This window comes from Sander lucioperca, chromosome 16 (assembly GCF_008315115.2).
Source record: "Sander lucioperca isolate FBNREF2018 chromosome 16, SLUC_FBN_1.2, whole genome shotgun sequence".
Classification (NCBI taxonomy): Eukaryota; Metazoa; Chordata; class Actinopteri; order Perciformes; family Percidae; genus Sander; species Sander lucioperca.
Window position 1 is genome coordinate 11,018,618 of NC_050188.1, and position 26,075 is coordinate 11,044,692.

Genomic DNA, 26,075 nt, shown 5'->3' on the forward strand with positions numbered 1-26,075 from the left:
TTGAGGGTGGTTATGCTGTATGCTGAACTTCTTTCCTGGACTTGAGAGATAACTCTTTTTTACACAAAGCCTGCGTTATAAAATGGGGTCATAGAGTTTAAAAGATGTGGGGATTTACTGTACCAGGAAAGAATGTTCTAATAAAAGACACTATTCAGGTGCTTTATGGGAAATATAAGATTGAGCTTCTATGGTGCTGACCCATACAAAGGGACTGAAAGTCAGGACTGCATCAATTTTCACCATCCTTATTTTCTCTTGTGAATCTGCAAAATTTAGGGAAGCGTAATGCTAAATAGTCGGAGTACCCCATGAAGCAGGATAACAGCGGGAACACACCGCACGCCAAGTCTCGCGTAGCGTAGATACGTGCCTGATTGTGCGCCTGGCCATACATACCGGAACGTATTTCTACGCGCCAGTCACTTCTCTCTCTCTCTTTCTCTGATTGAAAGAGACAAGATGAGTGGGGAAAACTGTGTACATTGTGTGTGTGTGTGTGTGTGTGTGTGTGTGTGTGTGTGTGTATGTGTATGTGTGTGTGTATGTCTCTCTCTGTTCGTCCGTCGGTCCCTCTCTACTTGTGCCTGATTGCGTGTCTTGCTGTGAGAAGTCAAGACAGCCAAAATTGCCACGAACCTGATTTTTTTTGAAAAGTGTATATTTTGGTAAAACATCCGGCTGCACTGTGGTCTTCCTGTATGTGATTACCTCCCTGGCTTGACACATACGCTCGCGTATCGCGCAAGAAATAGAGGAGGCGCCGAAACTATCGCACCCGGTGTGGCCAGACAGATTGGATAACATGGGCGCTGAAATTAAAATAGCTGTGCTACGCGGCGACGCTTACGCGTGCAGTGTGTTCCAGCTGTAAGAATGTCTTTACAGACACTGGACTAAGGTATGCATATGTGCATCCCAGCCTTGTACTGCACTGTGTGCAGAAGTGTCTGTCCTCAATTGGAGCCTCCAGTTAGTAGTCCAGAGCAGCATGATTGGATTAGCATTAAGACATCATCCTCTAGACAGAGGGTGTGCAACCTGCAGTACCTCTGGCTCTGCCAAAACTGTTAAAAAGCAGAATAAAAAGAAGATAAAAAATAGAGGCATATAAAGGAAATGCCCTAATTAAGTAATGAATCAGTGGATTAAAGCAGGGAGATGGAGAACAAATAAAAAGTACAGTATTTATATGAAACTGTGCAATAATTTGATCCTAAGGTCCTGGTTGACACAGCAAGTGACTGATTTTATTGGCAGATTTTAGTGTGTAAATATATGTGTGTGTTTGTATGTGTGTGTGTGTATTGTCTAGAGAGAACCATTAAATATTCAACATTATTTTCAAAACTGTGCCCACCTATGCACAGAAGAATGGCTAATGAAACCCACATCCCATTGAGGTCGTGCGGAGCGCCTTTCATTAAACTTGCACTTAGTCCTTTCCGCTGAAGACACCCCAAGTGTCGTTTATAATAACACACTCCACTGCAATATAAACTGAATAGGCACCAGGAGACTTTGTGATATAAGGAAGTCAAAAAGGTCTGCATTTATTTAGGCAATTCAACGAGCACCATGCCGCTTTATAGCATGCAGCACTTTCTCTTTCATCTGAACTCAGGAAACATGGGTCAGCTGGGAGAAAAGGAAATCCTTTAAAGCCTTGAACAAATTTATTATTATTATTTATTTATTATTTTCTTGGCCAAAGCTTGCTCAATGTACTTATAGGTTATATAATATAAAATGCAAACCATTGCATTGGAATAATTTACATTTTGTTGCGTGTAACACTTTGATGTTACTGGGTTTTATGATGGTTAGAAGTTACACACGTATCTGGTAGGGAACACATAAAAACAGTGCGGCTGTTATGACTGGGAAAAGTGAGAGATAAAAAAAATGAATAAACGTACATTAAAAAGCGGTAACAGCTCCACCACCACCATGGGCTTGCTGGGTTGTGGTTCCGGCCGAACTGTCACTGTCAGGATCTTGGAGTTGATCACCGCAGGGGGGCTGCAAAGACACGCACAGTCACACACAAAAGAGTTATTTATTTTAAGAACTGTATAGCACATTCAAGTTTGGCTTGACCTGATTTTGAACGACAAGCGATGCTGGTGAGTTGCTTTCTTACGCTGTTTGTCATACACACAAACACATGCATACATTCAAACACACTCAGAAAAAGACATACACACCCAGTTCCCTGCTGTGCTTTTGATGGTTTAAAAGTGAGTTTGCTCAAAATAAATACATAAATAAATAAATAAGCATAGAACAAACAAAACAAAAACATAGAACAAAAAAAAATAATGACGAAGAGAGAAAGCCAGAGCCCAAGTAAAATAAGAAGAACACTGGACCTATTAAGATTCAGCAGAGCTACAGGGAGAAAATGGTTTTAACAGATCCAGCTCATCCACAACCAAGAGCACTGACCTGAATAAAAGGGCCCAGGGCCAGCACAAACACCATATCACAGTGGCCTTTTGACAAACTCCTGATTCCGCCTAACTTCTATTTTTACAAGTTCTATACAATAAAGGACCCATTAGGCCCGCACCCATTTGAAGCCCACTACACAATTCTAAAAATACATTTCAGTGCAAAAGAAAAGGAAAAAAACATCTAGAGAAATGTACTTTTTTTTGGAGATCCAAGACATTTGTCTGATAACTAGGCAGACACAAGGAAAGGAGAGAAGCAACACAGACATTAAGAGAGAGAAAACAGATGTAGAATTTGAGGATGGAATTAGATAGATAGAATTAGATATAGAGGGATAAGCGACAGAAGAAAGGGCACGGAAATAGAAAGGTAGTAAGAATGGAAACCAAGAAAAAAAAATGCAAATGGTAGGAAGATGAAAAGTCGTCAGAGAAAGCATTGAGAAAATAGATGCAGAAAGGTAAAATAAAAGGACAGGGAAAGGGGTAGAAGGTGAGAAATGCTTGAAAAAGTAAGAATCATAATTAGACAGTGGATCACATGAGAAGTACTCACTTTGGTGCAGGTAGGATGACGCCCAACGTCCTGTACAAGATGGCTCCGATGACATAGTACATTGGAGACTCTAACTCTGTCTCTGTCTCTGAAACACAGGAACGTTTGTGACCGATCAGCCCAAATAAATGCCATGGTTTGCCAAAATATCTTCAAAATCGATTATAAATCCATCTATCCATCAATTAATTCATTATGTACACCCCTTGTTATTTTGTGCAAGGGCACAGGTTGCCGAAGACGGGGTTTTTTGGACAAGTACAGCTAAAAATGTATATTTTAATTACAAAATATATGAACTCTTGTGGCAGGTAAATGGGTCATTGGAGCACATTAATATTTAAAATATCAACAAGAAAAATAACAAATATGCTTGTATGTTAAGTGGAAACTTCTCATACAATATCAATATCAAACCTGCTAATCTGACATTTAAATTATAGGCAGGGGGTTGGTATTTGTGATTAATTTGAGATAACCTGCACTGATAAGTTTGGTCATGTGATATTAACAAACTAAATGCAAAATTTCACCTGTCTCATCAACCTGCAAATTCAACCTTATTTACATTTACTCTTGAGCTGTGGCTGACAAATGCTCTGTTGACTACATCAAAATAAGAAGTTAGTTAATTGCAGCGCCTGATATGACAGCTACATATTCAGACTTATTATGCTTCTGAGTTGAAAACACCCCACTATTTCAGGTGAAAGCTCCTCATTTCACACTTTGTGTGGGTGGACACACTATTTCTATCAGTTTGTCCGCCTTTTAACAGCTAGCAGCTTACATATTGCTCAGCAGAAGCCTCATTTGTAAAACCAAGTCCATTGCTCTAACATTGCTCTATGCGATCAAGTTGATTACAATTATTTCAATTAAGCCAAAGTGTCCAAGACAATGTCTTTCTTTCCAATGTTCTCTCATTTTTCCTTGTTTTGAATCCCCTTTCTTCCTTTCCTTCTCATCAGTCCTCGCCCCTCTCTTCCTCCTCTGTTGTTGTCGCCATTCTCCAACCCTATTTTCAACTTTGCCACCCTTTGAAACAACAGTCCTTTACAACCCCTTGCTTTCCACCACTCCCTTCAGTGTTCTTTCACCAAAAAGAGCAGGGGCTCCCAAGGAGATGTAGTGTCCCTCTGTAAATGTCACTTTGTCTCGAGTGAGGGAGGCGAAAGGAAGCAGAGAGGGAAAGTAAGACGGGAAGAGTTCATGTTGAGAGACGCCACTCCCTCCTTTGCCCTTTCAGGCTGAGAGAAGCGACGGAGGAGCATCGGCACAGAGGGCGGGAGAGGAAGTGACAGAAGGGGCTGATGGTATCAGACATACTTGGTGACTCATCCAAAATCTGTCTGCCTGCTGCCTAAGAGGTAATACTCAGGAAGAGAGATAGCTATGCAAGACAGACGAGGAGAGAAAGAGGAAGAGACAAAAAGATCTCAACAGTGGGGGGAAAAAAAGCAATTGTGAGACTGTGAGGTGGCAAAAAAACCCAGATCAAAGTCAGCATGAGAAAGCCTGTGAGTGTGATGGATCCTAATTGGACAGTGTCTGCAAAGGCATGCAAATGAGAAAGTCAGTGTATTGTGGGTAAATGGTAAATCAGTGTATGATGGGGTGGCACTCCTATGCAAGAGGATGATTAATACTACAAAAGCACTCAATCACAAAACCCTAATTTCCCATGAACAGATTTTTCTAATAATCTAAATGATTGGTGGTCAGCTGTAATCCAGCAAAATGGCAAACCACCAGTCACCAGCTGTGAACTTTAATATGCCATTTGTCAGGTAAAAGATATGCTTGGAGATGATGCAAAGCCATCATTTATGGTTTTAATCAAAGATCGAACGCTCCATCCAAACAGTTCCATGTGAGTTACCCTTTTCATTCTTTCCTGGTTTCTTTCTTCTGCAATCTGCTTTTTTCAGCTCTGTACTTAATGAGTGGTAATAATCTTCTCCTCTTACTCTCGTCAATAGAACTGATTGGCCTGTTTCCCAAAATATCAAATTATTTCTATTAGATACACAACTTTAATTTTAGCACCAATGGTCAAATTCCCAGCACACTGGTGATATTTTGAAACCTAACACAGGCACAGTTAAACCTGCAAATAAGGAAGTCAGTCTTTAACACAATATTAGAGAGTAGAGCTCTCTGTTGTTTTGCGTTCTTGCTCGAGTAATACTTCAAAGCTAATGGAGCATAACCGCATGCATGTACAACCAATGGTGTATTTAAAATATGAAGTCATTGGCGGCTTGTATGTTTTCGATGTGCATGTGTGCGTGGCTGCAGGCCAGAGCCTGTGCCAGCATGTGTGTTTGTGAGAGAAAGAGCGAGACAGCGGCTGGAGAGAGGGAGTTTGTTACTTCGAAAATCAGTGAAGAACAGTCCCAGCCTCTGCCCAGTGAAGCGATACATGAACCTATCAATTGGCTGTGCGTATGTGCAACTGTGTGCGCACGTGCACACAAAAGGTGCCAGTGGGCCTTTATGAGCATAGTTAAGCTGTCCATCTGAGATAGGCTTTCATTATGGGGTAAATTAACCAATCAAACTGATAGCAATCAACTGAAGACTTCAACTTATGGACTGCCAATGGGAAGAGGCAGAGTTCCCACAGGGGCAAAGAGTACTAATAATGACCTAACTCATACAACGACATGCTGTTTGGATGACAACAATTTACCAAATAGCATATGCTAAAGTGGCAGTGGCATGTGCTGAATATCATATGAGAAAATAGCTGAGTAAATGAGATGCAGCAGGTCACTTTTATTGCACTACAAGTAGGGCTGGACGATTAATCGAAAATGTATCAACATCGAAATTCTGAAGCTGATATTGACGTATTTTTCCCATGACGATAATTTCCATAATTTATTTCTGTTGATAGGCCTACTTTCTCCTTAAAAACATTCTACCTCGTGTGCAGGGTCCGAAATTAACACTCGCCAGTCGCCAAATGCTGGGGCAGGCCGACACACACACACACACACACACACACACACACACACACACACACACACACACACACACACACACAAACACAAACACTGGCACACACACCAGACACCAGCCACTACCTTCTGTTTACTGATAGCTAGCGTTTAACTCAGGCTAATTGATTAGCTAGTAAGTGGCTAATTTTGGCAGCCAGCCTTAAAAAAGAAACCACAATGAAATTAAATGTTAACCGATCATTAACCGTTGACTGACAAGCAGGAAATGGAGTCTCAGTTCACCCGTCCAGGAGGCTCTGACGCACTTTCCGCACTCCGTGTCCGCAGACAGCTGTAGGCTTGTACCGGTGTTGATGTTTTGTGCATTGTCGGACACATGCAGCCACTTTCCTGAAACCACTTGCGGGACTGACACAGGTCCACAGTGGCGTGTATGTCCGAGCCTGTCTCCAGCGCCTCCACCTGCAGGTTGTCAGCTGGGTGTCTGCCTGCTATACTCTCGGACGGCCGATTTAACTCACCGGTCCTCATCGATATAGTTTCATGTGTCACGTAGCTCTCCACGAACAGAAAAAAAGAGGAGCTTAAAACGCAACTTGCTGGTTCAAAGTTAGGACTAACTAGCTAAGTTAATTAGCAGTTAAGAAATAGATTGTATACCCTATTTACATTTTTATCATGCATCATTTATACAAAAAAATTAAAAAACGCAGTGTCCATCGTCGAATCACAAAAAAATTAAATTATCGTTAATTTGTGCAATTAATCGTGATTTTGATTTTACGTTATATATATGGTGCAGCCCTAACTACAAGCATTGCACGAGACAAAACATTCACCACCACAAACTGTGAGGGTAATGGATAAAAAAAATTGAGAAGAGCATAAAAGCAGTAAAGTAAAACAGAAAGGGAGGATAAATGGAGAAGAAAGGAGACAACATTGCAATGCAGCTGCATGAAACAGGGTATAGCTTTGTGTACACACTTTTGCAACCTAACACCCCACCTTTGAGTTATCTGAATGTGCTGTTCCATAAAATCTGGAAAAACAGCTTGAACAAAACAACTCACGGGCAACTCATAAACAGGTTCTGCTACATTAAAGCAAGATGGATGGTTAGATGGGATAAGAGCACAAAATAAGCATATTACATTGTGCATAATAAAGAGACAGAGAGATTAAGTGCGTCGAGGTGCGGCGCCCTGAGGTTAGCATACAGGATGTCTTGAACGCCAATCAAAGAGAGTCTGTGTCATTAGAGGGAGTCAGAGGTCACAGACAGCTCTGCTCTCTCAGTCTGCAGCATCTCTGAACTTTAATTTGGGCAGGGGACGGGGTGCCAGACAGGAAGTCTGCCAGTGTAATTTCCAGAGGGATGTGACCTTTGCCTTCGTCGGTAGTGGATCGCATCTGCCACAGTAATTCTCGTATCTGATCCATATCCACTTTTCTTCCCACTCTATTAAGTCCTTTTGCCTCCCCGGAACAAATTTAGCTCCTATGCTTCCTGGTGTCTTCTTTCTCTTTACACTCTCCTACACCGCTTGGACAATCACTTTGCTGGCTTTACTTGACACCACATGGATTTACAGTTAAGACACAGTTAGCTGTCTTATGTTGCTAAAACCAAAGAGACATATTTTAAAACTGTCTGAGGACTTGATGCTCTCGAGGGGATGTGGCACACTTACTCACAGATAAAAGACTTGCATCTTTACAGTCCAACTCCTCCTCGGCATTACCCTTCAACATCCTTGAAAAGCCTTCAATCTGTTTCCATGAGACACATCTCTGTGTGTGTGAATTCACATAGGGATAACTTCTTGGTCTGACCTTGGCTGTAGAGAGGGTTGAGTGGTGTGATAACAGGTCCTCATACTATACGTCTAAGATGCAAGACTGAGAGTGAGAATGACAACTAAAAGAGATCCAAATCACGGTTACGAGCTCCGTGCTCAAACTTGACTTAAGACAGACTTCTGGAACAGCTATTTACTCTAACAGATAACATCGGTCTGATGTCATGCCATATGTTTGTTGTGCCTTGATTCTTCCATCCAAATGATTTATTCTGGAAAAACGCTTGAAACAAGAACGTGTGATGACAACAGAGTGGTACGGGTTGGTACCAAAAAGGCTCCAGTTAATGGATATCTGTCTTAGTTCTCCTACCTTCAGCAGGGATGGTAAAGACCTCTTTAGGGATGTAGAGCTTGTCCTCTGCTGTTCTGGCCCAGTCCTTCATCCCTCTCCGGCCCTTCATGGGGAAGTTTATATCGCTGGAAACGGCAGACACCGGCTCTCGCTGGACGGTTATCACTGAAAAAATACAGAGATACCACATACACTCACTGCAGTGCAAAACAGGGGCTGAAACAAAGGACAAAATGAGGAGAAGAATGAAAGCAACAGTGGAAATGAGACTCTACACTGTATTATGTATTATATGACAAGTTAAAATGGATAATTTAGAAGTGGTTTTGATATGGAAAAAAAAAAGATCTTGGCTGAGCTTGACTGAGGATAAAGAATGGTAAAAAAATCACATCCAAAGTCTGACCTTAATCCTATGAAATATTTAAATAAGTGAATGCCTTTAAATTCAGTTGGTGTGAAATAATCTATTATCTGTCGCTGTCGTGCCACGTCACGTGGCAGCATTGTGTGACACTTACTGAGGTTGTTGGTAACCACCAGGAAACTCTGGAAAGGCTTCTGGGCTTCTCCGATGAGGTGAATGAAATCTTCGACTATCCTCATCAGCAAAGCAGCACCGGGAGCGACCTGTGGATGGAGGCATGAAAAAGACAGGTGAGCATCAATCACAATGTCGTCATAATTATAATCCATGGCAAACCTTCTATGAGACATGTCTTACACATTGAAACATTTGAATTCATTGCATCATCTAGACCACTGAATGTGTTTCAGGGCGATAAGTTGTAATCACGTGGCATATAATACAGGGTTATATTATTGGGTTGCGTGTTTATTTTGTCCAGATGGCAAGTAAACACACCTTGAGCTGGGTCACACATACACACCTAGTATAAGTAATAGGTAGCCATTGTATATAGTAAACAGGTGTGTGTTTTTGACTCTAATGAAAAGTTAATGTGGGATGTGGTCACACCCATCTTTACACACAAATTCATGTATATAAAGTACTATAAGTAACCACATAAAACACACACACATACACACACACGCACACACACACACACACACACACACACACACACACACACACACAGAGAGAGAGGTCTTTACCTGGTGGGCGTCCTCCCATTTCTCTACATTTTCCATGTCCAACATTAGGCTGAGTATCTGGAAGAATTTCTAGACACAAGATGAAGATGTTAGCAGGGCACGATTTTGTCATCACATTGTGTAGTTAACCTGCACCCACCAACCATTAGTACTGCAGCAGTACTGCAGCTTTTCTCTGTCAAGTCTGGTACAGTAGTCCTCTGTACATAGGCATATTGAAACACATAAAATAATGTCTGTCAAATGACTGAAAATGTCTGAGACATTTTGCTCACTCACAGGCAGTGAAAAAAGAAACATGCTGCTTAAAAAAAGGCTTTGTTTGAGGCCACAGCATCTGTGTAGCTGTAGCTCATTGTTATGCACACCCCGTGCAGTAGAAAGTGAAGCTCCTACATTAAACACATTTGGAGGTGTTGCAGGTGTATCTGTGCACGAGAGACTGCATGTTTTGTATGGTGACTTGAGGGGGCATCAAAAGAAGGCTTAGTGGCTCTGCTTACCTGCACGTCGTCGGGAGCTGGGATGTAGGTTGCTCTTTTGAAGGTGTCCGTCACATTTCGCAGGATCTCCGTGGAAAAGAGAAGGTCGCCACTGTAGTAGCTTCTCCTCTGCAAGAGCTCCAGGAGAGTCCTTACGATCTGAGACATGCCCTCCCCAGCCAGGGTCCTCTGACCCTTCGCGAGATGCTCTCGTAACTACAACGTGCAGAGAGGGACAGAAATTGAGAAAAGTTGATAGTTTCATATCTGCATGTAACAGTCAAGATGATAAAATGCATGTCCATTGACACTTACTGTATGGCGTTCTTATTCAAAATATGTAGCTGGTAAAAGTGTCAGAAACAGAAAGCACCAAGCAAACCAAAGATCATGTTTTTTTTCTCCTAAGAAATCACAGGAATCTTTGGGATGTAAGCCGAGGGGGATGTTTCATGACAGGAGTATATATGTACAGACTTGGGTTTTTGTGCTTGTGCTTAAAATAGGCGAGCAAAAAGAGGCCTAGTAACACTCTCAGACAGAAATTGGATCTCATCACTTCAGAGACAGCGTGAATTGCAGAGAGAGAGAGAGAGAGAGAGAGAGAGAGAGAGAGAGAGAGAGAGAGAGAGAGAGAGAGAGAGAGAGAGCCTGGAAGAACAGAAGATAACAGCAATCACAGAAAATTAATTATCGACTCCTGGTGTTAATGAAAGGTTGGTACAGAAGCTAACGGTACAATCAGCTCTGTCACGCACAATCCCTGACCCCCATCTCCTTCAGCCATCATCGAGGAGATGAAAAAGGTTGAAGTTCACAGAGCAGGAAAACAGTCTGGCTGATGAACACATTCATTAGCTATGTTCATTAATTGATAAGTGTGAGCGCAAAGCTCTGGAAAAGCTAATTAGAGATACCGGCAAGCCTCGAGTAAAGACACTCTGCTATTTTGAGTAAACTTTCGAAATAAGAAAGTGGAACAGAGGTATATGATGGGTGAAAAAGGGGCAATTGAGGCAGACAATAACTTTTAAAAACAGACAAAGCCTTCACTTTCTCATACATTCACTAATGAGAGTTTGATGAACGTGACATTGCATAATCTGAAAGAATATACACATCTTTTTTTTTTTCTTCTTGCTGAAGAGTTTCTGAGTACTTGTTTGTTAAAAGGAAACTTACAGATAAATGTAAATATCTATAATCAAGTGAGACGCATCTGGCGAAGCTCGGAGGACCCCAGAAAGCAACTCCATTATTGTCCAGCATGCAACGACGACTAGCAGATCCTAGAAAGAGAAAAAAAGACGAATATGTTATATGAAATTTATTAAAATTTAAAAATTAAACCAGCCCAAGAACACAATCTATTTGTGTTAATATGGTGTCCAATAGTCATTGACCGTGAATAGGAAAGCTGTTGCATGCTGCTGTGCATAAGTATGATATACACAAGAAATATTTTCATACTTAATACAAAAATGTACTGCCAAAAATACATTCATATCTTGCATTTATTCTAAATCCAACAGGTTCATCACAACATTGGGTCAGGGTTAATACACAGAGTGTCTGCATGATGGATTTTAATACAGGGAAACTACAGCACATTTACAATATTGCCACTTATGAAACAGTAAAAAACAAAAGGTCACTTTTTGTGAATTTGCCTTTTCTTGGAGTTACATGTTATTCAGGCTAGTTACAAATACCAAATGTTTTATTAGTTCTACAATGTCTGGCAGCTCACACCTGCTGGCTGTTCTAACATGGCAGCCAGCAGACAAACTGGTGAAGCCTGCCAAAATACTTGACAAAGACAAAACCTTTTCCCTAGCCAAATAAATATGCACTTACTGAACTGTGGCTCTGCCTTTTTATAAGTGAAGTGACACAAAGTTTCACGGTTAATTCAATTTAGTTTGTAAATTGATTTACCTTACGTGTAATATTCTTAAAGCTGCAATGTTTTGTTGGCAGGCTACCTGGTTTATGGGGCCGCGTTTTGTTGTCGGAGCCAATGCTATAGTTTGAAAGATGTAGTAACACGTTCATATTACAGGCATTCTGAACCATCTGCTCTTGGCTTACATTCTGAAGAAGAAAGTGTCTGAAAAGAAATCAAGGTTTGTTCTTGTTTCTGCTTTCGGAAGTTGAAAGGAAAGTTCTGGCAGCCAGCTGTTTGAGGAACTCCTCAGTTTAGATTAACATTACAGTGATAAGTAATACACAAATGAGGTTTTACTTTCAAGAATGACATTGCTGTACTAATTAAGGGTAGACGCTAGATAATACATGAGTTGGAAATGTTTTAATGACCGCCTCTGTACACCAAAGCTCAAAATAGTAATGCTATTTAGGGACACCAATCTGATGAGATTTAGAAATGCATTTCAGCATAAATCAATGTGAGTACCTATTTGTTCCAGACATAGGAGCACATCTTATTTTGAAACACAGACAGCAGAGTAATTTAGGATACCCTGATTATAAATGAGGTTTTCTTTGGTAATATTGAGATAGTTGCTGTGCTGTTGTTGCACTGTATAGCCCACGTGACAGGCAAACTTTAAGGTTTTTATTTTATGTTTTTTTTTTTTTTTCGATTGCTAAACGACAGTGGACACAACTGGAGTTACATGTGCAGAACTCTAACTACAGTCAGTCTGCACAGCAGCAGATCATGTGGACCAAACTCTAGTTTAAATGCTAACACACTGCTGTCAAAACTGTTAGTTTTTCTCAATTGCTAAAACACAATTCCTGAAACCTTGCTCCATTTTCTGAAAACATTAAACACACAACCTCATCTCCAAGCACTATTTAGAAAACCTCTGACTCCTCTTGCAAAATGAAACTTTCGCCTCAAAACAGTTTTAACTGTGTTCAAAATCAAACACTGCTCTCAAATCATAAACAAAGTGATCAAAATGATAAACACTATCAAGCAGTCAGTAAACAATACACCAACAAATAGAAAACACATTGTTCAAAACATAAAGTTCTCAGGGAGAAGTACATTTTTACTCTCAAAACAAATTTTAAAGTTTAAATTAACGGTGCCTGAACAAATACCTGAACAAATACTTTTTAAGAAAGTAAAAAAAGAAAAGAAAAAAAAAAGGGTACTAAACAACAGTCAGTGACATTAAAGAACGGCTTGTTTATTGCTAAAGCCATATGGTCAAAATTAAATGATTTAATAATAATGTATAACAATAACAATAACTTATTTCACTAGTACATTGCTGTTTAACGACAAAAACAACCACCAGATGGGAAAAGGACATTTACAATAACTTCAAATGCACCACAAGGCTGTAGTTTACCAGTTTCATTGAACGCACCGTCTGTGTTGTTTTTCCGACAGCAGCTGCAGATTGTTACATACCGGTGTTGAATCCTCTACAGTAAAACACAGTCAAACTTTACACCGTTTAGCGTTAGCTGTCAGCATTTTTTATATATATATATATATATATATATATAATTTCACTCTTTTGTTGTAGAAAATATTGATTAGTGTAAAGTCACTTAAATTATACAAACTGTAAAGATGAAAAGTTTGTATTTTCTGTATTGGTGTTTGACGCTAGTGTTTTTACTCTCAGTGTGTTCTGAGTGACAGTGTGTGTGGTCTAGATGAAGATTGTTGATAGAGTTTGGCTGCACTGAGCCTGTTTTGAGACATGTGTTGAGAGTTGTGTTCTCTTGTGCTCAGGTGACTGTTGGTAATGCAGACTGTAGTTAGAGTTTTGCACACGGGTTTCAGTTATGACCAGTGGCCTTTAGCAATCGAAAAAAACTGTAATGCCTGTTGTTTCAATTTTTTTTCCTGCAGATTTTGTATGATAAAGTATGATTCTGTAGGTTCTGTCTACTCCTTTAGCTAGCTCTGCTCATGCTCAACTACAAGGCGCTGTACCAGGTACTGTCGGACCTTTTTTGCCTGTTGCACATCATCTAATATGTCTTTCCGTTGGTTTTCTGTTAAGTACAAGTTTTTGTGGGTGCTTTCTTTCTCTCACTGTAGCTAGCTCCGCTCATGCTAACTACCAGGTTTAACGGTAATTCATGGGACTACATACATTTCTGTTTCTCCTGTTAGACATTTTCCTTTTTTTCTTTTCTTCTGTTGATTAAGTATGAGTTTCTGTAGGTTCTTTACTTTCTCTCACTGTAATGTTTGCGGTTGCTTATGCTAACTACTAGGTGCTAACAAACGCCTGTTGCTTCTGTTGGACATTTCTTGGTCCTGTTAGACATTTTCAAATGTTTCTTCCCAAGGATTTTTGTTAATTAATTGTAATTAATTATTATTATAAAATTGTTATTATAAAATTGCTAACAGGTAACTACAAGATTTTGGTTAAAGCATATCATGCAACTGACCAGTGGCGTTAGTTGGACACTTGTTGTAGACAGTTTCTCCAGCTGAGGCTCTCTTCCATGACATAGAGAGAAGGTGCTCTTCTTTACATATCTCATGAGGAGCTGTAGAGGTAGGTGAGAAAAACATAGAAAAAGTGAATGCAGCTATTTAATAAATATATAATATAAATGATTCAAATTCAGTTTCTAGTGACACATATTTTTGCCCAAATGAAGCACAGTCTAGCAGGCACACAGAAAGAAGAAAAATTACCACGCACACACTCCCACAGACACATACACAGCAGCAAAAAAAGTCAGACAGAGAAGCACAAAAAAACAAGATTCAAATCAATGTTCTCCTGCAGCAGCTCCCAATCTTATTCCCTTGTACATTGCTCAGTGCTCTCTGTCAGTGTCACTGCCTCAGTGCAGTATCTCATTCCCTCTTACCCCCCCCCCCTCTTTATTCATCTGTTTTCCCCCCTCCCTCTCTAACCCTGATGAAAAAATGGGGGAGAGTGTTCTGAAGATATTTCGAGGGGGTAGACGAGTGTTGGCAGAGGCAATGAAGAGAGATGAAGAGGGACAGAGACCGAAGAGAGAAAAAGAGAAAGAGACACTGACAGAGAAAAAATATGATATGATGTTCCCCTGAAATGCCAACAGACAAGACCCTCGTCTTGTGCAAAAGAGGCTCGGGAGCTACTCAAAACAAAGGGGTCATGGTGTACGCTGCGCTCAAAAGTTTATCATTCGTAGCCTGTCAGAGCTCAGTGCAAGTACGTACACACCGGGATTCAGGCTTGTACAGAACGTACACTTGCATATTCATACACACACACAGCTTTAGTGGCATGCTATTAAACCACACTGTTTTCTCTATTGGCTGACACTGTAACATTGACCATCTCGCCCTCTGGCAGGCAGAAAAACACAGAAAGAGTGAAAGCAAGCGAGGGAGATTAGTGCGATAAAAACAATGTTAAAGAGTAAGGAGAAATTGAGAATATCTCAGGTAAACAAAGAGGATAAAAGGAAAGCACCACAAGGCAGGGACATACAACATCAATGAAGAGCTAAAGATGGATGGGTATGTGAATTGACAGGAAGACAGACAAGAGACAGATAAAGATAAGAAGAGTGCAGTTCTAAAATTGTGATAGAAGCCTCTGGCTGTGGTGCGAACTACTGGGAATCACTTCCATTCTGCCTGACAAATGATGTGTATGTGCAGATTGGGCGCACACACAGATACACACACTCTTTTGTCTCCAACAGGGACCCACTAGGAGAGGCATGCAGAGAAATACAGCCACACAGAAAAAGAATGTAGTTTAAACAGAATATATATATATATATATATATATATATATATATATATATATATATATATATATATATGTGTGTGTGTGTGTGTGTGTGTGTGTGTGTGTGTGTGTGTGTGTATATATATATATATATATATATATATATATATATATATATATATATATATATATATATATATATATAAATAAATATAATCATACGTGTGTGTGTGTGTGTGTGTATGTATATATATATTTTCACTGAGTCACTGACCAGGGCACTTCTTCTCATTACAGGACCGGACCTCCTCTCCCGAGCCATCGCAGGGGTAGCCCTGGATTCCGGTGCCCTCGCACATCCTGAAGCGACGCTGCCAGCCGGAGTCACACGTCTTGCTGCAGAGACTCCAGTGGTTCCAGTTGCCCCAGTTACCTCCACCTAGAACAGGAGCAAAGCAACGCCGGTGAAGATCGGGGAGCGGGGAGGAAGTGTGGGAGGGAACGAGAGCGGCATGTAAGGTAAAATATAAATATTAAAACACACTAGTATGTTTGTTCTCCGGGGCCCCCGGTTGAAATAGACTCAAGCCAAACAGGGTGCCAACCCATAAAATTGCTGGTATGTGGAACACGAATCAGAGAAAACTATACAGATGCCTTTAGATAATGCATGTTCCATGTTTGCATAATGGGATTTTAGAGTGTGAATACTAAGCATTAATGCGTACGCCTTACCACTGCAGGAAGGGTTGGTGCATTCTCTGCTCTCCTGATGTGGGCCCTTACATTCAGCCCAGCCGTGCACCGACGCACTGCAGCGTCTCTGCCTCTGCTGGGTTCCAGTGTTACAAGTCGCACTGCATCTCGACCACGGCCCCCACTCCAACCACTGGCCCTCCACTGGACAGAGGATAGGGGAGATGGAAGTGGATATGGAGAGACAGAGAAATGAATGACAGTGGAATGAAGAAGATGTTGAGAGACAAGGGGAAATCAGGATAAATGTATCCACATTTGTAAAGGATAGGAAAGAAGATGTCAGTAAAGTAAAACAAGTAAACAGAATATAGAACGAGTTAGGACAAATAAATTACAGAGGCTATTTAGTTTTTCCAAAAATATCAACAAACAAACACACTTAATGGTCCTATGGACATTTTAAATATTTCAATCTGTTATGAAATAGCTCATTACAATTCTTTTCATGCTTTGTTTTAAAGAGTTCACACAGAGTACAGACAGTTATATTTTTTCAAAGTGTTATTAGAAAGGCACCACATTTCAACTCTTGACTGTTGTTTGTGCAGAAATGGATGAATAAAACAAATTCCAAAATATTAATACAATCCAGCACTGCCTGTCAGCCTGATGACATGCGCAGGTGTAATCAAAGCCCCCACTGTCCCCTTTAATAGAGCGTTGCTGGAGTAATTGAGTTGTCAAAGAAGATATCCAAATTCAAAACAATATGATAATTAGAAACGGGGGAGATTAATCATGTATAGCGTGTGCAGTCAAAGATATTTGGTATGTCATCAACCTTATAGCAGTTAAATGTTTTGAAGATCTGTTACAGAAAAGGACACAAAGTTCTGCTGTGAAAATGCATGACAGCAAATGGAAATCTGTGACAAATAAAGTGAATTCTTGTAATTTATTTCTCCACAGTTCTTGACACAATTTTTGATTAGAACTTGTCGACACAAAAACTGATAGAAGAACCAATTACTGACATGTGACATGTCCATTTATATTTCAGAATACTGTTGAATAAAGGGACTTTAATGTTGCAAATGTTAATTTCCGCTGGTTTCTAATAGTTGCCAAAACCTTGTAGATCAAAAACTGGTTTGAAAATCCAAAATCCTGTCCTTTGACAACATGCTAACAAAAGCCCACTTGTATCCTGAATGGTCAACAAAAGCTTGACAATGCATCTGTATTACTACTGTGTTGTCCAACTGCATTATTACTCCAGTTGAATGTATTGAGGGGGTGATATCCAATGTTTTATCTGTAGCTATAGTTACCATTAAAAGAACCATTTAGTAAATGTTTTTATTGTAATATTGTCACACCAATCATGGTTCAGGTTACACAGCATTTAATTACACTGAATAGTCAATTGTTATTTTCAGATAAATTGCTTTTGCTTTCTCTACTCCTGTCAAACAAATATGTATTCCTAGAGGTAACATTTTTGAATTGCGTAATAATACAATGCCTCCTTCTGTTGGCAACAGTGTCACTTCGCTTGAAAACTCCAGTTGGATTACTGATGTGGACCTAAACTTTGATTTTATTTATGTTACAACAGAACTGTAACAATTTTGAACAACGTGTAATGATTTGATGAGAATACATTTTCCTGCAAAATGTACTAAAGCAGCTCTTTATAAACCTTATAAAACTGATGAAGTGAACACATTGGCAAGCAAAGGTCTATTTACACATCCATGTCTCTCTCTACCAACTGAAATGCTCCACTGTGTTCACCACCTACTTTGACTGTCTGCTGTTAAGTGCTGGGCAGGTAGCGTCCAGTGGTTTTATCAGAACTGTTTCGCTAAAAACAGCTGGCCCGCTGCTGCAGGTAAGGTGGCTGACAAAAACGGGACTGAACCAAAACAGTGAAGTTGCGGGCTATAAAAGCAAAACAATGAATGAGCTACAATACCGTGAAACGATCTATAGAGCAGAGTTGGTTGAGAATTCTCTGTGCGTTTATCACTGCAACCGACACTTTTCACATTACACATAGCAATTTGATCAATTGTTAATATAAAACTATAATGTGTAGTTGAGTTTCAAATTCTGATTAAAACTATTTCAGAATTTCAGGTTTGATTGTTATTTAATCTCTTTAATGTAACCCTAAGACAAGCCGAGAAGATGTAGAGGTCATATATTCGTGTCAAGTGTCTAATCTATGCTCAAAAGCACTATATTATATATGCTCTTTATAGTTATGGCAAATTCTTTTTCAAAATATATGGAATGAATTAAGGCAACGATAACACTAAGTCACATACATTATAACAGGCTACTATGACCTGAAAAAGACAGTCGTGCATATCTATTGTGTATGTGATGTAGGACTGTATAGTAACCCGTCTCTATATTAACAAGAATAGCAATTCAAGTGAGAACTGCTCTTGTTTCGGCTCAGATATATTGAGGCACAGTCTACACACAGGGGCTTTAAGTAGCAGAGAAAGTGAAGTACAGGGCAGTAAATGTATTTGTCTGGTTCTCCCAAGTGGGAAAGCATTGCCAACTCTCCTTGGTAATGTGGTCAATCACGCTGTGTGTGGCTTGTACAGTGTTACAACTAGCTGGGGCCAACACTGTGTTGCAGGTGACATACACTGAATGAGCTGGAAATTAAATGTGAACTTGACATTTCTTAAGTCGAATTCGGAGCATTCAAGGCGAGCTAGACATACAGTATAGGCCAAGACATTTCCCAGAAGAAAAACAAGTACCATGACAGCATATATGAACACACATATATGAATGCAAAGACAAGAACTATTAATTTGCCTTTAATTAAGACAGAGCCATTAAACCCTGCATATACTGTAATTGGCTTTGAAGTGACTGGTTTCATTCGGAGATAAAAGGTCAGATACGATCAGATAAATAATTCAGGTATGACATTTCTGGAGATTTTACTCTTAGTCTGTTGATTGTCTTTATTTAATGCAACAGCTGTCACATTAACATTTGCAGCTCTGCCCACATATGCATGCATTTGTTTAATGTGGTATCTTGGCATTTGTCTACATAAGAGATTAGCCACTGTGAAGAGAGATAAGAGATTATAGTAAAAGAGTGGTTACACACACACACACACACAGTTTATGAAATATGTTTTATTATAAATTAAACTACCCAACAACATAACAGTCCAGCTGAAATTATTAGCCGATTAAACACTGATTGACAGAAGTCTTTTGATCGTTTCAAGTTTCATAAATGTCAGGATTTTTCTGCATTGAGTACTTTTAATAATCTAAGTACATTTCCCTGATGATACTTACATTGTTTTACTTAAGTAACATTTTCAATGCAGGACTTTTACTTGTAAAAGAGTGTTTTTACAGTGTGGTATTAGTACTTTTACTTTTAAAGGATCTGAATACTTCTTCCACCACTGCATACATACATACACACATACAGACAAGACCCATCAAAGCTATTTTCTATGCATGGACGCTTTTGCCAAAAGGCATGTGCTGGTATTCATCATTTCAAAGTACCATTGCCTTTGAACTCCCCTAAGCACCCTGAATCTGTTAGATGATAGATTCACACACTCATACACAAACATGTAAACCTTATGCGGATACACATACACAGATTTCCTTAAGGCCCTTGAAGGACCAGCCTTTCTCCCAAACCCTCTCTTTCCATCACTGTTCCCAAAACAGCATGGCAAAACATCCCGGAGGCAGTACTTTGGATTACGACGTCTCCCTATTCCTCCTTCTTGAGGCACAACTTTGCAGCCTTTTTGTCTGGCAATGGGGAGAGTTTTGTTTTATTTAAATATTAACCTTATACCACCCCTGCTTTGAAAAATATAAAAGCAAAACATAAAAAAAATAAAAATAAATATGAGTCAGCAGGGAGCGTAAGAACATAAAAAAGCTCTAGCCAAGACAGGCTCCAGCAGCATTCACATAAATATATATGTGTATATAATTTTCTACAATGATACAGGATTCTTCATCTTAGCATTAATGCATAAAATGCACTTACCTTGTGATAATTGTTCATCCTGTGAGTGATTACATACAATGCAAGCACACACACGGTCACTCAGACTGAAATCAATTCAGGAAATAAAAAGGTTATTATTCAGAAAGTAGCCACCAATTTAGCTATAAACCGTCTTATGTTTAGTGTCTGTGCGTCCATTTATGCCATTATTCCAATGTTATGTAGAAACCATTTACATTCTGCAAACACAGAAAGCACCTCCCAAATTAAATCACGGAAATGAATACTCCTTTCTAATGTCAATGCTTTCAAAGTAAGTGGGGCTCTAAAGGGACACTTAAAATACAAAATTAAAATTGCACGGTACATTATAAGTCTTAAAATGCCAAAGGTTTTTCCATTGTGCTAGATTTAAACTGTGGCCTATCTAATGTGTAGATGTTAGTATTTACATCTCATGTTGACGTCTAAATCTAGAAAGCTGCTCTGTAAAAGGCTACGGTAGTTATTGGTCAAAACCAGCCCCACTGTTTCTTAAGTCTGCTCTGTTGAGACATTATTTCAATCGCTGGTTCTTCCTTTTCCACTCCAATGCAGCCTGATAAAGATGTTTCAACTGGACAGCCTGAGCCAGACTGAAATAAACGGCTGAGCTACCCTCGACACAAGAATAAGATGGGGCTGCACCAGTGACTTATTGCGGTTCTTCACAAGGTACAGGCCTAACCGGTAATCTCAGAGACAATAGCCGAAGAGCTCTACTGCAGGACTGCTCAGCAATCTAAACCAAGCCAACCGTGGAGGAAGCGTGGAAGTTTAACCTAAAGGCTTTGCTAGGCTACGACCCTTTAGGATGGCTCAGTGAGAGTTAAACAAGGACCACGAATCCATGGTTGACCAGAGATGAATATGGAACTGAAATATGTCATGAGGATGCAGGCGTCTGAGATAAGTAGGCAGGGAAGATGGGGGTTATGCTGCATTCACACCATGTCAGCAGAATGGGAAGAACTTTAAAAAGTGCCCAATATTCCAAATTGTTAGTGTTCATGCACTATTCCAAGTTGGTTACTCCCGTTACTAACCTTGTCACACTATAGATACGTGGAAAATAAGCCTAAATTAGCTATTGTGTTATGTGTGCTACATTTGTCGCAGTTCATTAACAACTGAAACAAGGTACAAACAAAATAGTGTATAGCTCCTTTTTTCAACATCAGACAAAAGTTAAAGAAAAACAAGAGGAAGGCAGCAAACTGTAAAAAAAAAAAAAAAAAAAAAAGACTAAGAGTCAACAGCCACGTTAGCGGCTCAATGAGGCTGTACTTAGGGACAGTGGTGCATTGAGCTAAATGCTAATATCAGCAGGCTAACATACTCACAACGACAATGCTAATATGCTGATCATTAGCAGTCCAATGTGTACCATGTTTACTATCATAGTTTAAAATATAAAATTAGTACAAACACAAAGTGCACCTGAAGTTGATGGGAATGTATTAGTTTTTCAGGTATTTGGTCATAAACCAAAGTACTGGACACATTAAAGTGTTAACCTGATGATGGAACACAGTTCTTAGAACTTATCCCGAGGGAGGGCATGGATGTCTGTAACAAAGTTTATGGCAATCCATTTAAACCCTGTCAAAACAATTCACTCAAAACATCAAATGTCAACCTCATAGTGGTGATGGAGGAAAAGTCAGGGGATCAACAAAGTCTTTATGCTTCATCCTCCGGGGACCATGAATGTCTGTACAAAATTTCATGGCTCCTAACATGGCTAAATCTTAATAAAAACAACAGACAAACAACAAAATACATAAGCAAATTACTGGGGATACAGAGCTTGTCCATACATTACAAAAGTCAATAAATGTAGCTGACCTTCTATTAGTGTCAATAGGAAATTTTATTTAGATTAAATTGTCAGTGACGGTGGTTTTGCAGCCATTTTTGCAGTCACCAGTTTGTAGACAGTTAGTAGTAGTTAATTTTTAACCAAGTGGAAAATATCATAACTATCAGATTTCAATTACAGTCTGCACGGGAGTAACTTTGTCACCACAACGCTATAATGGAAGAAGACAAAATATGAATGCATATGAATGTAAAATGCAAAAGCTGTCACAGCAACCAAGTTGTTTTTGATTTTGATTTTTGTGATGTGGAAGGTTAGGAAGAAAAAGTCATGCATGAAAAGGCAGAGAGAGAGAGAGAGAGAGCGAGAGCGAGAGCGAGAGCGAGAGCGAGAGAGAGAGAGAGACTGTGTCATGTAAAAGGGGATGGTACTAACCAGGACACACGGCTATGTTGCAGAGTTTGGTCTGACTCTCGGGCCGTCCACAAGCCACAGCCCCGCCTCCGTTCACACACTTCCTGGTTCGCGTTCTGGAGCCCCGCCCACAGGTCACAGAGCAGAGACTCCATGACGACCACTCCTCCCATAGCCCATGCACTGCAAACACCCACAAACATACGCACAACATGGGGATGAGGGATGAGGGAAGGGTTGGAGCATCCCATCACAGGCAAGAGGGTTAGAGAATGAGAGAAACATGAGATATTAAATGAGTCGGAGCACATTCCTTAAAAAAAAAAAAAAAACATGAAGGAGGTGACCTCCTGACCTCCACAAAACATTCCAGTTCCAATGAAAAAAGAAACACTGAGGATGAAGCTGCATTTACATGTTGCTACATGGAAGAAAAGCAGGGTTAGGAATGGACACTCTGGCATTTGAAGTCATGCAGCTCGAGTCATGACAAGGAAATGAAAGTGGTACGTTTGCTTCTGAAATTATTAGAGCTTTCAGTTACTATATAAAGTGAACTGAAGGATCCAAAGAATCCAATGACATCCAACACTTCAAACACCAATTAAAGAATTAACAATGTTTCTCATCTTTTTTCCTTCTTTTTTCCTCTTTATTGCACATCTCAGCCCATTTGAGCAACAGATGAAGATGAAATACATCAAAACAGAATAGGTGAGTTGCACAGAAACTTCGCAAATAACGAACGTTGCTTTAGCTCTTGTGATGCTGCTTTAATAAAAGCTAGTTCTTGCAGGAATGCATGTACGTCTGTTTGATCTGTGGTCCAGCTACGTGACAATGGTAGATTGTGCCATGTAAGAGAAAACATATGCACATATATTCACAAAAATAATTGCTAAAATAAATCTGAGAGAGAAAAAAGGAGATTAAAAGCAAATTTGAAAAAGGACACAAAAAGATTTGGGTTCAAAAACTTTGGATTAACAAAAACAGAAGGCCAAAAAAAAGGAGGAGGCTATTTTGAAATACAGAAAAGTTAAACTAGACACCAGAGGAGATTAACCTATGTTGAAAGAGATGGAAGAAAGAGAGACGAGTGGAGTAGGAGAGATGCTGGAAGAAAGATAGAAAGAAAGATATAGAGATGGGGAGGGAGAGAGGGAGTAAGAGACAGCAGGATGGAGATTGCTGGTCCTGTGTTGAGCAAAGCTAAATAAATCATGGCAATCAATAATTAAGTCTACTCTGTGAAGGAAGGCTCAGAGGAGTAGGAGTAGAGAGAGGAAGAAGATGATGGTAGATACTATATGGAGAGCTGGTAAACAGTAATAAAAACAGTATATCCTTAAATTCAGGAACACATGTTATCAGTGTGACTTTAAGCTGCTGTATAAAGTGGCTGTATGTTGCTGAGAGAAAAAAGCATCAGAGGTCTCATTTATAAACGTGGCGTACGCCACTTTCCACGCAAAGGTTGTGATTTATAAAAAACAAACTTTACGGGAGAATGCGCGGTCCTCCACGCAAACTCTGATCTATGCGTAAGCACATTTTGGAGACAATGGGAATTGGCGACGCAGATGGTGAGGTGGTGAACTGAAGTCAGACTGCAGAAAGTAAATGTGGGAATAATGATTACTTGTAATATTTTCAAGTATTGATGCCTCACGCACATGTCACTCCCCCTCTCTCTCCCCTTTCATGTCTTCATCTGTCCTGTCAATAGAGGCCTAAAAATACCCAAAAAAGAAAAAAAAGAAGATTAAATCCAGCAGTGTTATTTGCGCTTGTACTGAGTGATAGTTGTTCTATAAATACCTCCAACTCAAATCTTAAATAAAAATGTTTAATCGGCGCTGTCTTGCCGTCACATTGTCCGCTACGGCGCGCAGGAGGAGTAGATGGCCCGACTGCATGGAATACACGATAACATTTAAATACCCTACCATTAGATAACGGAACACAATGTAGCCTAAATAAATAATAAGAAAAAGAGGCTTCATGGACCATGACGATGACTGGCTAATATGCCGATTTAAATTCCCTAAAGCTGAGCTCTTGGATCTATGTACTGAATTGGGTCCAGTAGAGAGGGCAACGCGCCGGAACCGTGCCATCCCGGTCCAAATACAGGTACTTGCCACTCTGGGACCGGTTGTTTCCAGAAGGAAATGTCAGACAGCTAAGTGGTTTTTTTTTTGGTTTTTTTTAATAAATATTATATATAATCTTCAATTTCATCACTAAGGCTTGTTTGGATATAATATATAGTTCTGTTAAATCTTATTATATACGTCTGGTATATCGAAGCTGTCCCTGAGTGCCGTAATGCCTGCCGTTTTGGACGTATTATTAATACATGTAGTTATAGATCAGGTTTCCCTACACTGGCCAAGAACAGGCCGAAATTATAATTCAATTTGCAGCAATTCCTGAACGTCTGAGAAGTTTTTTGCTTTTTCTCCGCCAGTCGTCATGATTCGAACTGTCAGTGTCATTCATATACTGATCAGCATTCATGAGATGCTTTGCATTGACTATTTATGGTTAAAAATGGGCGTGTACAGGGCGGGATAAGAGGCTGATTCACGTACGCACACTTGGGAGTAATCTGTGATTTATAAAGGGAACATTGCTTACAGGTGTGCGCACACACGGTTTTATAAATCTGACTTTTTTTTGGCGTACATACAGTTATAGTAAGGATCCTACGCACAGCTTTATAAATGAGACCCCAGGACTGTATCCATTGACAAGCATTTGTGTCACTTTTTGTTACTATGGCCTCCTGTTCATTTTCATGAAATGCTTTTCCAAGTGAGCATTCTTAAGTTAAAACGTAGCCTTAAACTTGTTAACTAAGTAAAGATTTACAGACCACACAAAGAAGTTCTTACGTAGAGATTAGTCGTTAAATATGTATGCATACTAACTCTAAGCATTGCTAAGCCAACTGAACCAACTGACAAAGCTAACGTTAGCTTGCTAATATAGTCAACATATCTGTGAGGATACTTGATTAGCATGCTGTTTAATAATATTATATATTACATTTCCCTAATAAACACAATACACTTAAAATTACAAAAGTTATGGCAATAACTAAGACTAAATAACCAAACAGCGTCGGCTAGGTTAGCATAATCAGGTATTTCCCACTTCCTCTAAACTGCTTGAATACTACCAACTCTGAAACACATTTTTTATTAGGAAGTTGTGTTACAGCTTGTGATGCTGCAGTTACTTCCTGTTAACTTGATGATTTATTTTCACTGGACGGCTTTTTCACACTAAAGTCATTACTAGCTTAGAGCTTTCTCAAGTTTTAATGGTGCAACCAAATTTGAAACTATCAAGTAGTTACTCAGACTTTAAGGATTTAGAAATAACTATTGCAACCGAATCCTGTACTTTAAATATTATTGGAGTTGACATTCCTTTTGGGATGTGTGAGTCATACTATAGCCAACAACGCTCTCCAGTGCTACTACAACTACTATTTCTAGTCACTGTTCCATTATCTTTATTGTGACTGTTATTGCCACTGTTCATCACACCCCCAACCGGCACCGTCAGACACCACCTACCAAGAGCCTGGGTCTGTCCGAGGTTTCTCCCTAAAAGGAAGTTTTTCCTCGCCATTGTCGCGCTAAAT

The 26,075-nt window shown here is 39.7% G+C and overlaps 1 protein-coding gene across 1 annotated transcript in view; it reads right to left on the reverse strand.

The window, feature by feature from the left end:
- Window positions 1–26,075, reverse strand: part of adgrb2 (adhesion G protein-coupled receptor B2) — a 118,112-nt gene that overhangs the window by 80,668 nt on the left and 11,369 nt on the right. The window contains exons 3-13 of the mRNA XM_035992847.1: window positions 22,439–22,600; window positions 16,153–16,317; window positions 15,692–15,856; window positions 14,129–14,230; window positions 10,919–11,025; window positions 9,758–9,952; window positions 9,255–9,323; window positions 8,660–8,768; window positions 8,157–8,303; window positions 3,013–3,100; window positions 1,920–2,022 (exon numbers count right to left, since the gene is read on the reverse strand). Coding sequence (XP_035848740.1) covers window positions 1,920–2,022; window positions 3,013–3,100; window positions 8,157–8,303; window positions 8,660–8,768; window positions 9,255–9,323; window positions 9,758–9,952; window positions 10,919–11,025; window positions 14,129–14,230; window positions 15,692–15,856; window positions 16,153–16,317; window positions 22,439–22,600 — 1,412 coding nt within the window. The remainder of the gene's footprint in view (window positions 1–1,919; window positions 2,023–3,012; window positions 3,101–8,156; window positions 8,304–8,659; window positions 8,769–9,254; window positions 9,324–9,757; window positions 9,953–10,918; window positions 11,026–14,128; window positions 14,231–15,691; window positions 15,857–16,152; window positions 16,318–22,438; window positions 22,601–26,075) is intronic.